A 19007-nucleotide genomic window follows, 5' to 3' on the forward strand; every position below is an offset into this window, starting at 1 on the left:
AGATTATTTTCTTCTTTGTTGGAGACTAAACAAATTTCAGGAGAAACAATCGACAGAATCATATGAAATTTCGCCAACTATTTTATGCAGTCGTCAAATCAAGCTGTAAATAAAGTGAAATCTTCATTTTCCAGGTTGGTTGGGCTTCTTGGAACATCACCTCCACCTTGCATTTTCTCGGTTGCACTACCATCTTGTACGAAGGCTTTCCATATTTTATCAGCCCGACTTCTATTTGGGATATGGTTGACCAGTTTAAAATCACCAATCTTTCATTCGCAGCCAGTATTCTGGATGATTTGGAAAAGAAAGGATACCTGCCAAGTACAAACGTGGCTATACTTTTAATGATTTTACTTATATATGAACAAGTTTTTTTTGCTAATTTATGGAATTTTTAATGGTATTTAATTGATGTTGAATTAAATGTTCGTATTGATTTGCAGAAAATTTTATTAAAATTTCTTTCATCTGTTTGCAATATTTAAAGATTTAAACTTCAGCATTTTAAACTTTTACTAGTTTTGATTTAATTAAGTACACTTATGTTTTATGCACAATAACATAGATCGTGAATCCCATGTAGTTATAGAATTAATCAAGAGTTATTTTATAACTGACTAAATTTTCTGAAAAATTCTTGTTTCCATTACAGTTTCTAATACTAGAGAAAAAGCTTTAATGCAATAAAATTTATCCCGAGGACGGCGAAATTCTTGCAGATGAAGAGTCCATTCTTATGATAAATATTAAACTTACCTTTGACATTCTAGATAATACTTGTGGACGCATAAATGAAAGTTATACTAAAACTTCCACCTAACTAGCTTCACTTAACTGGATTCCGGTTTCACCGAAATAAAGAAGAAAACTAACAGTGAATTGATAAGCCCGATTGCAACTGATTTCTAAAATATTCTTCATCACTTTGTCTCTTTGCCTCGTTTCAAAAGTTCAGTACATGTCTTATAATGCGTACAACTGTCTACAATTTATGGAAAGATAATAAACTGAAAAATATCTATCCAAGAGTTGTCCTGTAAGTACTTATGTTTACTGGTGCGTTATGACAATTAAAATATCCTTTGTGCTAAAACATTTCCTGTTCTTACGTACGTATGCATGTATCCTGCATAATTCAAAAACGAGCAGCTTCAGAACTTTGCCATTTTGTATATAGAACTGCTATAATATGTAGTTATGCACCCCTCTTTTTAGTTGCAATCGGTCGCACAAAAATGATATAAATATAAATATATATAAGAGGTATTCTAATAAAAAGGTACGAAATGTCATATTAAACAAACCCTTTGAAATTTGAACATGCCGCTCTGGCATAACGTAGCGAGACATCCAAGGACGCGAATGTAGTGTCCGACGTGATTGTGCGCATGCGCAAGTGTCCAGACATGACAACAGAGTGAAGCAGGCAGTTGCGTGTTCTGTGCAATTGATGCGTCAGTGCATGTGATGACATTTGGCGTTCACATTGCAAAATTCGACGCTTGAGGGAGCAGCGGGCTGTTATCAGATTTCTGACTGTGGAAGGTCTTAAACCGGCCCATATTCATCTTCGGATGGTGCCCGTATACGGAGCAGACTGAGTGTTTGACAAATCAGTGAGAAAGTGAAATACCAGTTTTCGTGAAGACTTTGAGGCTTTGGGTGATGAACCGACACCAGGCCAGGAAAAAACGGTAATGACGGCGAAACTCATCGAGAAGGTGAACGACTTGGTGAGAAGCGCCAAGCGACATCTCAAATGAAAGCGCTTCAACTCGGATAACGAGCTGAAGGACACTGTGGAGGACTGGCTCCTATCACACCTACAAGGAATTCTAGGAAGAGGAAAATCCTTCGTCTCGTGAAACAATAGGATAGTTGTGCTCAGGCCTAGTATATCTATAGTATCGTGTCATTTTGTACCTTTACATTTGAACACGCCTAATATATAGATATCCACTCTGTTACTCGGGTCTCATTTTTTTAAAATTCTGTTCTATGCCGGTAAATTGTGCATTTTTTGATTTAAAAATGATTGAATTATGTTGTTCTTATGTTCGCGTTACAGTTTTTATACTTTAGATTAATCTGCATGCAATATTTTCAGAATTATCAACAATTTAGATATTGTCTAAGTGCAATTAAGCCTAACGGAGCAGCCATGTTTGTTCACATTCGAAACTTAGCAAAATAGCAAATTCAGTTTCTGCACCTTCAGAGTCTTTTTGCCAAGTAGGACTAAACTTTCAAATTTTTCAACTTCAACCAAGTAAATTTTCAGTTTTAAAATAAGTTGTAATAATTCAGTTGCAGATTCTGCAGCAAATAATAATTCAATTGTAAAGTAAGTTAAACACAAAACATAGATTGGTATTAAGCTCACAGAATACATATTTAGAACACCTTTTACATGAGACCTCCTTATTAAAGAGCCAAAAGTGACCTGTACTTTGCTCTTTCGAAATCATAAAATTTATATCAAAACGAAATAGCTGTATAAATTTGATTTTAAGCTAAATGCTTTCTCGCATTTTTCTTTAAGCATGATCTACGTTATTGTGTGATAAAACTATCTTGGATGTGTGCATAAAATTTTTGAAAAGTCAAACTAAAACTTGCCCGGGAATAATTACTTAGAATTGTGACAAAGAACGGTAATTTTACTTAAACGTAATATTTTTAATACATTGAAGCAATTTGCTAAAGTCTTACATTTTTCCGTTAAACCGCAACTCATTTAAATTTACAGATCGTTCAAATTCTTGTATTATAGAAAGAGTATTTACTTTTAGTAACAGAAGAATAATAATTATAATGTTAAAATTGCAAATATTTGAATGACTTTTTTCCAAAAAGAAATAAATATTCGAAGTTGATAATTTTATGTAAATTTAAAGCATTTCATTAAAAAAAAAGAAAAACAGAAAGTTAAAAAACATCTTTCAATTAATAGAATAAGAAAGACAACATTCCTTCTTTCAGTGCAGTCTGTAAACAAGCAGCAGTTATCAAATTGAATAAGAGACTGGAAAAAGGATAAAATTACAGTTAAGTTTGTTCCTGAGAAAAAAAAAAAAAATTTAAGAATAAAGAAAAACTGAAAGGTTTCAAATTTTAAATTTCTTCCAAAAGGGCGGTTTTTAACATTTTGTGTGTTACCTTAATTTATTAAATATCACGTTCTTCGCACTTAAACCAAAAAATTCAGTTCAATAGCAGTATCGCAAAATAATTTTAAATTGAACATATCTTTAGAATTTCCGATACACAGTCCGATATACAGTACAGGAGATAAATTTTTTTTCTGTACAACGCTGCCATCGCTCAAGGAAATCCTTGAGTTTGTTGATCAAAAATTCGCTAAAGTTTTACAAGATATAAAATTCCAAATTTCAAATTTGCGCTTCAAGATGTGCACATTCGCAGTAGGATTACATCATTCAAACTTGGATAGCTCTAGGTACTTGGATAGCTCTGGATAGCTCTATTGTTTTATCACAATACAAGAAATATATATACATTTAATGCAGATTCTTCATTATTTAATTTCTTCAAATTACAACGCGATAATATTTGGTGGCATCAGTTTGTAAAGTGAAAGAGACATTCAGAGTGATTCGACGCAAAATCGGAAAATGAAAACAATAGTAACTTAGGGACAAAGCCTCTTTGGATTAATAATTAAAAACAAGAATATTAAAAAGAATCTAAAAGCTTTCAAATTCTATATTACGCCCAAAGGGATCTTTGTTTCATTAACATACACTTACACGCTCTATGCTAATGCTCTTTTGGCCAAAAAATATTTTAAAACAGCCGATTTTTAGAAATACCAATAGACACTCTCGCGCGCTGGAGATAAGAATGACTTATTCCCTAGAATGTTGCCATTGCTCGCCTTGAAATCACTGAATTTGCTAGACAAAAGTTCGTTAGAGTTTTACAAATATGAAATGCACAATAAAACAAATTCAAAATTCGAGCTTCCAAGCGTCCACATTTGATTGGAGGATAACGTTATTCAAATTTTGATGGATCTAAGTAACGTTGGATTTTTGCAACGCAAAACACATGCCTACATTGATGCAAATTCTTCTTATTTAGTTTCTTTAAATATAATGCAGGGTGATAATATTGGATGGCAGCAATTTGAAAAGTGATTAAGATTTTTATAATAATTCAACGCAAAATCCCGTTTTTAGACTAATAGAACTTCTGAGCTAATGCTTCTTTCGGCTAAAAAGTAAAAAACGTTTTACTGTGAAATTCGTTAAATTTCGTGAAAAATGTTGTAATTCGTTATTTGCATAATTTGATGGAAATTCTTCTATATAATAATAAACAAGACTAAGTTTTGTTTTCAGTTTTTATTATTCTAGTTATTTTTTTCCTTTAATTTTGTTTGTTATTTGTTTGACAGCGGAGAAGCACAGTTTGGAATCCTTAAAAGCAATTGGAAGTGGTGGGAGTGTTGTAAAACCACAGACCTTTGACTTTATATACAAGAAAGTGAAAAGAGATGTCATATTTACTGTTGCTTATGGTAAGCTCAATGCTTTCCTACTAATTGTATTTAACATTGTAGAGACAAGTTCTTTTTTGGAAGCAGGACAGATGAAAAATTGTGTTGGTGTATTTAATTATGGCAAAGCACACGAGGGCTATCTGCCTAAGGGGAGGGATGCCTTCGTGGAGGACTTTCCAAGGGAAACTGGCTCGTATACACGTTACACATGGGAAAACCACGAAAACACCCATGCAGCCAGCCCGATCGCGGGATTCGAACCTCAGACCGAACTACCAGTGTTCAGCGACTTTACCGCTCGGCCGCTGGTGGGCCCCCAGATGAAAAATGAGCAACGCGGAGAGAAATACCTTATAACATAAAAGAAAATGTTCGGGTGAGAGGGAAAATAATGTTAAGTTAAATAGTGAAATAAAATAAAATAAAATATATATAAAGGCAAACAGAACCCAATAAGCATTTAAATTTCAGTAAGTTAATTCTGCAGATATTTTGTTACTAGGGAGTTTTTTTGTTAGTAATGAATAGTAAATGCTGGAACAATTTAAAGTCTGAAAAATTTTAAACAAAATTAACAGGGCAGTAAAAGAAGGAAAAAAACACATAAAATGCTGAAAGGTTTTAAAGACTAAACAGTGAATATATTTCTAATCTTAACCCATTAACAGCCAAAACTACAAGGAATGTTTCTTTTCTCATGAAAATAATAACAAATATTAAATTAAGCATTTATAACATAAATTTAGATTGAAAATAAAAAAAAAAAAAAAATACTCTTACCTGTGGAAAAAGCGAGTGTTGCGTTCGCGCAACGTCAGCGGAATAAGATTACGGATGTTTAGTGAGTAGAATTGTACTCGTGTGATGATTTTTTTTTTTTTTTTGAGTGGAGCACATAATTACTTTTTAGCTGTATAATGTTTTATAAATCTACAAATCACTTTACTTGTAATTAATTTAATATTAAAATATACATTGTATTTCTTTTACAAACACAGATTATTTCGATTGAAAGATTCAAGCATGAAAAGCTTGACTACAATCATGATGTAAAGCTACATTACATACTTTGCATCTATAAACAGTCTGGCTATGGTACTCTTTACAACAAAGTCTTTTGGGTACTTTTCCGTTTCGCCGGCGCAAATGTCGCCAAGATGACTGTATTGGCGACAACATACAGTATACACATAAAAAATGTTAGTTCTAAGATTTTTTTTTGGGGGGGAAGGCATAAACATTTTAATATCGTTTAAAATTTTGTAAAAAGCCAAAAAACAAAGACCATAAATTTGTAAAAAGACATTAAGAATTTACTATGCTTTCATGGTTCAACTTTCTGATTCGCCGGTTCATATTCCGTGACCCTACGTAATCTCATCTCGCGAAAACTACGCTACAAAAATCTAATTCTCTTAGTAATGATCTTCATTAATTTTAAGTTAAATCTTAATTTGGAATGCAAGAGTTATTTCAATTCGTGCGAATAGCTTACTCAAAAATTATGTAAAACCGTAGTGCTTTACTTCGCTAATGTATTCTCATTAGAATTGATGAATTTAACTCTTGGCTTTGCCTTTTCTATATTTTCGCCTTCGGGTGAGCGGTGTGATTGCATCCTAATTGACTTAATTACTACGAATGGCCTTAGAGCATAAAATTGAACTAGCTGATATAAATCCTGGCATTCATATAATTGAATGCCAGGATTGAAAGAAACAATCAATCTGATAAGAAATGGCTGCGATTTGTTTTAAAAATGATGCATAAAAGGTTACCAGCGAGGATATTCCGTTTGGCATCAGTTGTACCATTATTGCGACTTTATCGCCTGCGCCGGCAAAACGGAAAAGTACCGTCTTTTGTTATCAACGGACTTTACGATAAAATGTCTACCATCTCCATGCAATGGTTTTTGAATGCTGAATTTACTAGGTCTTCCTGTTGCTGATCTATTTCTGGCTAATTCTACACTCTCAATAGGAGTTTTCAAAAGGAATGATGCATTCTCGCGTCTGAAATCTAAAAGAGACTTTATATTTCTTGTAGTAAAAAGTGGTGATATTTAGTAAGTTTAGATACGGTCTCACCTCATATAGTAATTTATCAGTATTGTCAATTTGACTATTGTCAAATGCAAGTTCTGCTTCATATTCCTATATGATATCGATTCTCGTACAACAGGAACAGAAATGTCCTTATCAAAAGACCAATGCATTTTTTCTTGAGGTAAAGAATGATATCCTGTAAGCAATAAAATTCCAATAAATCTTCTCATATAGGCTTCAGATGCAATAAATTCTGGGCCTTTTTTTTTTTTTCCTCCTGAGCGTATCAACGAGAAGAGAGTAAATGTCTAAACCAAAAAGAAAATCGAAAATCTTTGCACTAGTTTTACCTTGTATTTTTCTTTTATAATTTCTCTTCTATCTCTTTTTTCATGTTCTTCCTGAGACATAACTAACAGTTCCTTTTCTGTCCACTTCAAGATTTCAGTCTTCTGCTTTTTAAACATTTTAGTATGACTATAACTGCTTTTAGAAGGCTGAAAATTACTTTTTACGTGAATTTCAACTTCCCCAGAAGTATCATTTGGTAAAATATCATTATCATTATTTAAAACATTGCCATTCCTTTCTTCTTCGTCACTAGTTTCTGCAATTTCTGGGGGAACAACAACAATATCAATTTCATTCTGGTCATTATTAACATTATCATCATCTGTTTCTTCATCAAAAATCTTTGAAGGGCTTCTTCTAATGTAAGATACCTCGTTCTAGGCATTTTTAAACAACCAGAACATGATCCAGAACATCGAAAGGAATGAGTGAAAAAGGATATTGACTACCCGTTTCCTGCTGACGCTGCGTCAGCGCAACACCTGTTTTTCCTTCCTTCCCAACACAAATATAAACATCTTACTGATGTAATGTTCTGATAAACGGTGACCTTGACTAAAAATAGATCACTCATAAAGACGGTGATTCTTACGTTAAATATTTTCAGCAAAAATACTCGGTCGAAAATTTTGCTTAAAATTTGCTTAAAGTATGAAATTAATTATTATAAACAAAATGATTGTTGAAGGCAAATATTTTTTACAGAAATAATCTTCATAATATTCCCTACACAAAATCATCTGCTGGTATAAAATGTCTTAGGTAGTTATATTTATATACGCATTTATTTTGACCGTTACGTCAACGCAACACCAGCGGCTAATGGGTTAAATTTTATTATTTATTTAAATATTGCTTTAGGAGGAAAAATCTTAAAGTTTATCAAATCAAGTTAATAAAATTTAGAGTAAATCTCTAATTAGAAGTTTAAAGTCTACTTACTACTACGTCATGATTTTTAAAGTTCTGCTTAGCACTTAAATGCACGTAGTTGCCATTTGGCAACATACTGATATTTAGTCATGTAAATCAAATAAAAACACAAATTGCAGCTTACTGCATAGTGTAACCACTTGGATACTTAATGTTTAAGTATGTATTTTTGAAGTTTCAGTGTGGTGGTACCACTAACGGTGTAGCGGTCATTATTGTGTGAGTTGATGTATAGGGTGTGGAGAGCATTTGTGTTTACGAATTTTTGATTTTGTGTTTGTTGTAATTTTGATGTAATCAAAGTTTTAAAATTGTTTGAAGAAGTTTATAAGGTATATATTGGAAATTCGGAGCTGAAGGCCACGTACGAAGGAACTGCAGAATATGCCAGGGTACGGAAAATAAGAAAATTTCCCAACAACGACGCAGGAAAATTAATGATCATATCGCGGAGTGGAGTTTAAAAGGACATTGAAAAACCCCGTTTTAAAGCACTTAAGAATTATGCAGTGAGTGGCAGCAGTAATAGACTTTCTATCAATGATCTATCTATCTTTCTATCAACTTTATATCTATCTTTCTATCGATGGAGTTCCTTGCAATATGATCATTGACACAGGAGCTAATATTACCATCAGTGGGAGAGATTTAGCTCAATAGTTTAACGATAAACTCATTTGGACGCCATTCTGTGTTATCGCCATAGATGGGAAGTTAAACGTTAACCTCACGTTTGAAAGTGCCGCCTACTATCACACGGCATATGTGGCAGATATTACGGATTCCTGCCTATTCGGATTGAATCTTTTAAGGAAATACGGTTTTTCCTTGAACTTCAGAAACAACAAACTGCTTTCAGCATCAGAGGATATAACCATCATCAGAAGGGATCCTCACCTGGAAACGCCGATTCCTTATCTAAAAGACCCTGCTCAGAAATATGCCGACATTGTACTAGGGTGGAAGAGAAACAGCAGACTACCGGCTGTTCTCCGTGCCAGATGCTCATCTGTCGTGACCCTCGTCTTCCATATGATGTCTTGTTTGGTCGCTCTCAGGATGCTTCTTCATCGCCTGAAGAATACGTCCAAGATCTCCAGGCAAGGTTTGAAGTGATGCAAAGGCGAGTCAGCTTGAAGACGGAAAAGGTGAAGACTCGGTACCACACGAGAGCTGTTGGACATCGATTCAACGAAGGAGACAAGGTGTGGTTGTAGAACCCGATTCGACGAAAAGGAATCAGTCCTAAATTACAGTCACCTTAAAAAAATTAAATGCGCGTGTTCCTGTATTTTTAATTTTTTCCGGCGTAGCTTTCTCTTCAAATAAGTCGCGTGCAGCATTGCACGGGAAAATGAAGCAATTTAATAAGAATTCTATTAAAAATAGCAAACTAAATAAATAAATACAAAAACCTAACAATATTATTACATAAAATTGTTATTACACATTTTCTCATCATATGTTTTTTGTAAAAGTTAATAATATTTTTACAAAAATATGAGTACAAACATAGTTTAGATTTTTTTAGTATTTTCCTACTTTATTTGATATCAATTCTAATGTATTTTTGACTTTAAAAATAAAAATAAAAATCAGGCATTTAAGGGTTAAGAAATGGCTTGTAGCTTGCAAGTCTTTGTTTCTATTTGAATATTTACCGGTTGATAGTTGTGGAAGATGGTGTTAGAGAGAGAGAAATAATGGATTGACAAAAACAGCATCACAATTTCATCAGGTCCATACAAACACAATGGTCTGTACGCCTGTAGAGACATTAGGATTTTGTTGGAGGCCGTAGAGATGAAAAATTAGCAACCGCCTTCCCCGGGAATCGAACCACGGACCTCTGGAATACCGGCCCAGCGCGCAGAACCACTACACCATGAATGTATGCTAGGAAAGTGGGAGAAATACCTCATAAGCCTACTCCCAAATATAAGCGGAATAGAAGAAGTGAATGGTTTACGAATAAGAAGTGGGTTTTAGAAGAATATTTGAGTTCAAGTGATATTAATGGGAAATGAGCTTCTTCTGATGCCATGATCGTTCCACAAAAGGTGAGGGCATGAGGAACTTAAAATCATGAACAAAAGTGGGCAACTATTGTGTTCATAATCTGGATCAATGAAGTTGAATTTCAGATGTTTTGTGGCCTTTCTAAAACGTAGAATACATGATGCTATAGACTTCTCTTGTGTTATTTTATCACCTATCAGGAAAAATGCTTTGGGACTCTACTGAAGGTTCCTCTGACTGGTACTGCCAAACACGTTTGGATGACATTAAGCTATTTGGCCATTCGCTGATGATGTATCGTTTGCTTTGGGGTGTATTTAAATAGCTCTTATTGTTTTCTTTATGTTATTGTGACTACTAAAATTAAGAAAAAACGTCATAAAACGGTTTGTAATTAACAGAATAAATTTCATTTTACGTGAACCTATTTCCCGTAACACAGTCAAACTATATTTGAAGAACATTAGATAAATTGCTTTTAAATTAACATAATATTTCAATATATTTATGTTTTTAAATGCATAACCTTCTGTTTCCACGTTTTTACTCTGGAGAATCGATGTTTTCATCATACGATAATCAAAGATAAAATACAATATGGATTTTGCTTACGCTAATTTCGTGCTAAATATTGAAAAATATTGATGTAATTGCGTAAATGAACAAAGCCGTTTTTGCAAACTTTACATTCTTTCTTTTTATTTTTGAGTTGTTCCTATATATAAACAAAAACTACATAACTAATGAAAGTATTAATGACTTGCTAATATTTCACTCTATCCTTTGACGACCGGTAACCTGCTCATGAAGTCGAATTTGGATTTTAAATGTTTAAATGATATTTATTAGACGGTGACCAACAAATACTTTCTTTCTAGGATCCACTGAACTAATGGGAGCTGCTTTAAGGCATGATTATTCTTTACCCATTTACAAAGGAGAAATTCCGGCTCCTTGTTTAGGAATAGCTGTGGAATGCTTAAACGAGGAAGGTATATTATTTTTGTACTTGCTACATTAAATACATATTAAAGGTATGTGAATTTATTTAAGATTATTATATATAGTAATATTCGATTTCAAACCTAATGTTTCAAGCTAAAGCTTGAAATATAGTACATATTTCTAAAGATGAAAAGAAACTTATGTATACTGTAAATTTCCCTCTCTACTTTCTAACTTTGCCTATGAATACATTTTTATAACATTATACTGAGCAAAATGTACTTCTTACTATAATTAATATACGCTTTGAAATTAGTAATCAGTAGCTAGATGACTAACTAAGGAAATCATAAAAAATAAGGATTCATATGCGCTAGATATTATATTCTGTAAATAGAAAAAGCGAAATGCTGATGAAATAGAATTAAAACTTTATGGAGGTATATAAGTAACGTATGAGGTGATTAATTAATAGGTAATCGGTATATGTTGAACAATATATTAAAATGTTCTTCCCTTTAAAAATTATGCTAATTTTTGCGGATGAAGATTAATAGAAGTTTGCACTATTTTCTGCAATGCAAAGTTTTAATTTATAAGGAGAAACATTTGTTTCTATGATTATTTTATTTAATTTTTAGGATGATATCGCTAGGCTGTTAATCACACGAAGAGCAATTAAAAATTCAATTTTATGTGTTTCGAAGACATAGCATTGTGCAAATAATTATGTCTAAAATTCAAGGCCTAGAAATGGATAAATGAAAAAAAAAATATTTCTTGTTATTTTTTACCTATTATTAGCATCACATTTACATTTAAACACTCTTTCACAAACCTAATAAAATGTTATGACAAGTTACTTGCTTTGAAGGTTAGCAAAATATTATTTCAGATAAAATGCAGGGTAGTTATAAAATAGCGTGAGATATTCGAAGCCCTCTAGCGAGTAAAGTATTGGACGAAACGCAACCAAATTTGATGGCTGTACATAGAAGAGCATGAGATTTCGATTTCTAAAATAAAGAAAATAATAATAATACCATAAGTCGTCACCCTAGGAAGTGTATTAGTGTGAATAATGAATGGTTAAATGCCAAACGACACAGCTCGCATCAGTTTTATTTACAACAAACAATTGTACCTTCCAGACGGTATAGTGGTTAGGGAATTCTGACTGCGATACCGTAGGGCCTGGGTTCGAATCCCGGAGAAGACAGGGTTGTAACTGTCCGTTACTTCATAGGCGACGTTGGTGGCCCACCTATTAGGTGCCTCCATAATAAAGAGGCCACCACGTATGGCCTTGTATAGATTAATGGATTATGTTACACTGTAACTGTTCACAATCTGTCATTGCAAAAAAAAAAATTACTTACTTATGAGGTCCAATATGACAAATTTTGTGATGGTCCAAGAACTGCACATTTTCCGAACTGCGGCTCAAATTAATTTCTAGCATTTGTAACGTTATATTCGATCTCTCAAAGTGTAATATCGGGGACATCTCCTTGCTACACAGCACCTCTAAGAAATTCCCACAACCAAAATTCACAAAATTTGAAAGCGGGCGACTCGGTGGCCATACTGTAGTAAATGCACGACTAATGACTGAACCCTATCGTAGGAAATGCACGACTAATTGCTGTGTAAGAATGTTGCCGAAATACACACTGCTCCTTAAGTCCAATATGGGGTGGTGCACCATCCTGCACGAATATTGTCGAATCGAGACATACTCTTTGCTGCAGTTATGGAACTATGATGTTTTGTAGCATATCGGCATACCTGTCAGCAGTAACGGTCCAGGCCGCTGGTACACATTCACGATTTTCCTCGTAAAAGTAAGGAGCTCAAATTATCTAAGAGAAATAGACAACGAGTCTGTCACTACATAACAGTATTGCCAGATTCAATGTTTGTGCCGAGTATAAGTGACGCTATAGTTTGTGTGAACTCATTATTAATAATTGTACTTTTAAGTTCTCTCCCAGAAATACGCATTAACACGGCTTTACTCGTGCTAATCGTACGTACGCAAGTGCTCGCGCCGGGCCCGAGAGGCCCGTTTATGGATTTATATTTTATGTAGGTCATTGAACACCCTATTAAGCATTTACTCACAACATAATTTAAGACAATATTTAGAGCTCTAATTTTATTCAATATATGTATAAAATTTTTTTAATAAACTTATCAAGTTTTATGTACAATTGGTGCATGTTAGAACAAAATGATCTCCACAGACATTTCTTTCATATTTTGTATAAATTATCTTAGATTTTCGGTCCTTTGAACTTGGGCAAATATAGCACCTATTTCTCTCAATTACTTTTTGTTTTTAGAGGTAGGTTCTTTGCTCTTGGAAGATAGTTTTTCTTGCAAATGTCGAGGGAGACATGGTACAGTGCACCTCTCCGCTGTGTAGCCTTTCTGCAAATCTGTTGCAAGATCTCTCAAAACCTGACTCCGCTTCCTGTGCTGTAAGGATGGATGTTTTGAGCATTGAAGTAATACTCAAGAATTGATTGCAGCAGTATTTCGCAGTGTAAAGAACAGAACCATCGGTCATCTTTTGCTGATTCCTGCAGCTGAATACGCTGTTGACATTTGGTCCACAACATCGTTATATACACTGTAGATAAAAGGTTAACAAATTTGTTTTTTTAGGAACATACGACACTAAAGTCATGTCTTTCTGGAATGCAAACAAGGATGAATGCACCTTACGATTTTTACTGTTCACAAGCTCTTTTGGCATTTCCCTCTTGTTCTTTCTTATGGTGCCCACTAGAGTAATGTTTTTCTGAAGGAGATATTTTGCAAGTTCATAACTAGTATACCAGTTGTCGACTGTTACATTTCTCCCAGAATTTAACATTTCTGTTAACCTTTTGACGACTTCAACTGATGAATTATTTACATGATACGGGCCTTGGGGCTGATTACCTGCATAAACTTCTAAATTACATGTAAAGAAAGCCCTTGCATCAACAAGAGCGAAAATCTTTATTCCATACCTAGCTGGCTTTTTTGGCATGTACTGTCGAAATAAAAAGCGTCCTCTAAATGGTTCGAGTATTCCCTCAATTGTAACATATGATCCAGCTGACAATTATGCACAAATGAGCCAAATACGTACATACCTTGCTGAGGCAAGTTTGTCCATTTCTTTTCTCATTTGCCTGTTTCGAACATTGTTAAATCGCATCTCATGAAAACAAAAAACTATGAGACATGGTCCTATGAAATATTTCTATTCCCATTCCATCAGTTCGCCATAAATCTCTCTCATGCATATGGGATGATTTTTGTATACCACATAAATATAGTAATCCTATAAAGGCTTTAATTTCGGAGAGTTTTGTTTATTTAGCATCGCGTTCTCTCTGACAGCTGTCATTGATGGTGTCAATATATATATTTGTACAGGTTACGATCATATTCAAGATATTTTCATTCAGTAATAAACTCCAAGACTCAAGAGGAGGAGTTACGTTTTTTGCTACTCCAACATTTCCAGGCAACTTTGAAATAATATTTCGCGATAAAGTTCCAACATTTTGACGAAATTTTGTTTTCTTCTAAATTGTCTTTCCATCTTTTCCAATAAAACAATCAACTGAATTAGAATCAGTGGCGTCCTCTTCATCAGACACGATTTCTTCTTCTGACGACGTATTATGCTCACTAAACCTTTCACCGCAATCAGACAATAAATCATCACCTTCGATAGATTCGTCATCAGTCGAGACTTCATTTAGCAAAGTACGTAATCGTTCCATTTCTTCATCATATGTTAATCTGCGAGCCATGTTGCGCTGTGAACTCAGTGCACTTCAGACATGAAATTAGAAACACGTTTACTCGCGCCTGGCCTAAGCGACCCGAAAAATGGCTTTTTGTCCGAACAGAATAAAACAAAATTCCGAAAACGCGTCCCTTGTGTTCAAGTTCACCTTACACTCAGCTAGACCAGGCATCATCCATTTCAGTATTAAAGGGTAGGATTTAAATAGCTTTAACAAACTGATCGGGCCTCGGAAGCCCGGCACGAGTAACGCCGGGTTAAAGGTTTTTATTTTTATAATTTGTAACAGAAAAGTATTCAATAACTATTTTATTTTATTATTAAATTAAGAAACTATTTACTTATTCAAGGTGATTTATCGACATTATGTAAAGGTAAACACCTGCTAATACTCTTAAATTTACCAAAAACCATTATTTTAAGAAAAAAGTAAATTTAAAAAATTGTTAAAATTAAATTTGAAACAAATAGTTACAAAACTGAAAATAAAGTGGTAATTAACTCTAATATACGTTACTGTGATAATAACATTATAAAAATATTATACAGCAATCAATAATTTAGCAATGAGACATTTCAAAATATTAATTAAGGCGCATTATTATTTTAAGAAAAAAGTAAATTTAAAAAATAGTTAAAATTAAATTTGAAACAAATAGTTATAGGTTATTGCAGTGTCGTTGCAAACGTGTGCCCATAAAACTATTTTTTAAAAAATGGGTCTAACGTAAGGGGATTAAAATTATTTCAGGTCTGTTTTTAAAAAAAATTAAATAAATGTGTGCAAAATGAAAGAATAATAAGGTTTATTTCACCGTTAAAAAATATTATATTACGTAAATATGAAATGTAAAATATTTTCTGGTCTAAAATATAACTGAATATTTTAGACGTTTATGTCAATTAATCAATTATTATAATTTGAAACTTTACTATAATATCTTTAAGTAGTCCTCACTAAGATTATGCAAATTAATGTTAGAGTATTCAGAGCTTTGAATATTTTAGATTGAGAGCTTTTGACAACTTTGCTCGACGTTTACATTCTGTTATAAGCTCTATCAAATTTTATTCCAGATTTAGCCATTTTGCTAGCCGAATTTTAACTAGGTCGTTAATTACTTGAGCCAGCTTAAGTAGATCACTTAGAAATCTCCGACGATGATACTTTAGTTTGAATTTCAATTTATGCTATTTTAAATACTCGCAAGTAGCGGAATTTCTTTCGATACCAGAAGTAGGATCTTCTGTTATATTTTAAGAGATAACAGAAAGGTTATTTTTACTTTCATAAGACTCTATCGTTTTGATTCAGACCAGAGCTGTAACTGGCTCTCTTATATGCTCTAAAGGACATTAAGCCCTGAATAACATTTAAGCTCTTATAGAAGAGGAACTATATAATATTTTCAAAGAAAAATATTTCTGATGTCATTTTGAAAAGTCTTGAAATCATTAATATATACTACCTCACTTTCAATTTTTAATAATAATTACATAACTTTTAAAATGACATACATATTTCTTATTCAAACATTGCTGCATTAAATCAAAAGCATTTCCATTTTTATAATTATTTTCATTTTCTTTCTTTAGGTCAACATGTAGTAGGTGAACCTGGCAAATTAGTACTAGCAAAACCAGTACCTTCCTTGGTACTGGGCTTATGGGGAGACAATGATGGAACTACATTTAAGAAATTATACTTTTCGGAATTCCCGGGTAAGACTCACAGACAATTTAGACCTTATGTAAAGTGTTCAAGGAAGGTGTCTGTAAGCTTTACTTTCTTAAAAATGTAAAGCTTACAGACAGTTATACGTCTAGACAAAATGTTTCTCAAACTAAAGCAACGAAATTTTAAAAGAGCTGTAATATTGACTGAACGTAGAAGAGCTTTTGAAAACTTTTATATGACTCCCATAGAGCAAACTGCACAATCAATAAACTTGTCATAATGCTTTAATAAGTTTAATGCAACATTTTTGCTACCTTTTAGTTAGGACAATTACATATATAAGAGAACCAATTTTGTGTATTAAATCTATTTTAACACATGTCAGGAGCAAATCTGAATATTTCGTGCCCGTATTTAAAAATATCATTCATTTAAATCCACTGAACTCTGATAATTTGATTAATGTTCGAATGTGGGTTGGCATCTTTTTGTTTTTCTCCATGCATAACATGAATGTGAGCTGGTTTATATAGAAAGAATTCCCTTCCTTAAAGTAGGTGCTCTCGTGCGCTCTGCCGTACTCGAACAAATAAGCAAAACTTTATTTAAAGAGAAGCATTTTAAATGTAAGTACATTTCAGACATCAATATTCTAAAATCATACAGACAGTGATCACATTTTGAGAACACATTGTGTAGCATTAACTTTAATAATTGTTCTCTTCACTATAATCATATTATAATGATTTAAGATTGTTGCTCGGGTTAGAATATAAAATACTGTAATTAAAATTTTGTGAGGATTTTCTGAATATCCATATAGGTTTTAGAAAACGGAAACACACTAAATTTTATCCCATGAACTGCTGGTAAATATAGACAGAGCTATTTACTGAATTCAATAGCGTCTCTGACAGATGGACTATTATGTAATGTCTGTTACGAAACAGATATTAAAAAAAATAAGTAATTTTTCTTCTTCATCTTAGTACCTTGCGTTTCCTACAATAAGCCAAAAAAATTTAACCAAAACCCAAAAATTCCTAAGCCAGCAACACTGTTTTATAGAAATGCGCTTTTAAATAATGCATCTAAAGAATTAATTCCATCCCTCAAGACAGAAAATGTGGACACAAAATGTGGTGCCAGGCTAAGTATATCATTTTGAAGTCTGAATGAAGAATAAAGACGAGAACCCGCACATAAGAATAATGATATATACAAGAATTATACGAGAAACCTCTTCCGCGTACTTGAGCGATAATCACTTTGGTAAAAATCCTTATCAAAGTACCTATATAATTGGTACCAATCAAAGTACCTACTGAAGGACGGTAATTTAGCAATATAGTAGAAATGTTACAACTTACTACACCCATTGGCTCTAGTGTAGAATTCGGTGTCCTTTCGATTAGCGACAATTTTTTTTTAAAATTTTGGCGATGATAGTTTTCATTTCTGGTTACCATGATAGTTTTAACTTTTTTTTAGCTTCCTGATTTTATTTAAATGAAAATAGATCGATGTGTACATGAACAAGTTTAAGGCAGTGCGCAATGCCTAGTTTGTGCAATTCTAGGATTTTTTTTAAGTGAAAACTGATCGATGTGTACATGGATACAGAGTTTGCGCAATTCTTTGACTTCTTATTTTGGTTTTGTGTAGCGGCCATCTTGAAATTGGGCCTTCCTGGCGCTGATCTTGGCGTCAAAAAAGAATCGCCAAGAAACAAGGGGCTCCCAATTGTAAACTTTTACCCACCCATCAAATATAAAATCGTTGTACATTAATTGTTACTAAACCTTTTATGTATAGCCTGACAAATTTTATTGTAAAGTGTGTCTCTAAGGCTTGTTTATTAATAAGTTATTTTATGTTAATCTTCTGTCCTGTTCTCCTCGTTTCACATTTTCCTGCCACAATGTAAATTTCTAGCTCGCGTAATATTCAAAGGAGGTAGAAAGGGCAGTATTTAAAGGCAAGTTTTAAATGGTAGAAACATAACGTGTTCTTCCTGCTGAAAGCCACGTTAATTCTCTTGAGAGTAGTGTTTGCAGCATTGCGTTATTCTCACCATTAGGTTTGTTCCGCCGACCTTAGCTCAAAGCCAACTTGCGCATTACTCTAACTTTTGTAGCCATTAGGATAACTTACCTTTCACTTAGTTAAGTCAAATTCTTTATCTTTAAGCCATAAATGCTGGCTTATGCAAGCACGAATGGTGCCTTCTGTTAACTTTTATTTGAGTCATTATAAAGGTCCTTTACACTCTTTTCCAATCTCTGTGGTACTTTACAAGGCATAATTTACTTGAAGTCTTAAGACGTTTCTTACATTTTATGCTATTGAAGAATACGAGACGTTATAGACTGATTTGAAAAGCAGCTATAAATTGTTATTGGAGGAAGCTTAGTATTAAGATGTGATAACGGATGAGCTATCAGGAAAAAATACAGTTAGGATTACCCAGTGAGCAGTATAAAATCCCTGCGTCTAGTGTCACAAATAATGTTGATATATTGATTGGCATTTAAAAGGAATTTTTACAAAATCTTCATTTCCTCGAATTCACCTAATGTCATTATATGTAGTAGGCTTACTCTTCTTTTAAAACCTTTTAAAACAAAGAAAGCAGAAATTACGATATTGAGCAAAAATTTAGAGTAAACATAACTTTATAAAAATTAGTATAAC

The 19007-nt window shown here is 33.2% G+C and overlaps 1 protein-coding gene across 1 annotated transcript in view; it reads left to right on the top strand.

Annotated features, from left to right (window-relative positions):
* The window catches only part of LOC118194420 (acetoacetyl-CoA synthetase-like), a 57068-nt gene that overhangs the window by 23374 nt on the left and 14687 nt on the right, over window positions 1–19007 (top strand). Inside the window, exons 11-14 of the mRNA XM_035365576.2 lie at window positions 135–324; window positions 4424–4546; window positions 10758–10871; window positions 16232–16357. Of these exons, the coding sequence (XP_035221467.1) occupies window positions 135–324; window positions 4424–4546; window positions 10758–10871; window positions 16232–16357 (553 nt within the window). The remainder of the gene's footprint in view (window positions 1–134; window positions 325–4423; window positions 4547–10757; window positions 10872–16231; window positions 16358–19007) is intronic.

This window comes from Stegodyphus dumicola, chromosome 10, assembly GCF_044657685.1.
Source record: "Stegodyphus dumicola isolate Sdum_Otavi_A_Nest chromosome 10, ASM4465768v1".
Classification (NCBI taxonomy): Eukaryota; Metazoa; Arthropoda; class Arachnida; order Araneae; family Eresidae; genus Stegodyphus; species Stegodyphus dumicola.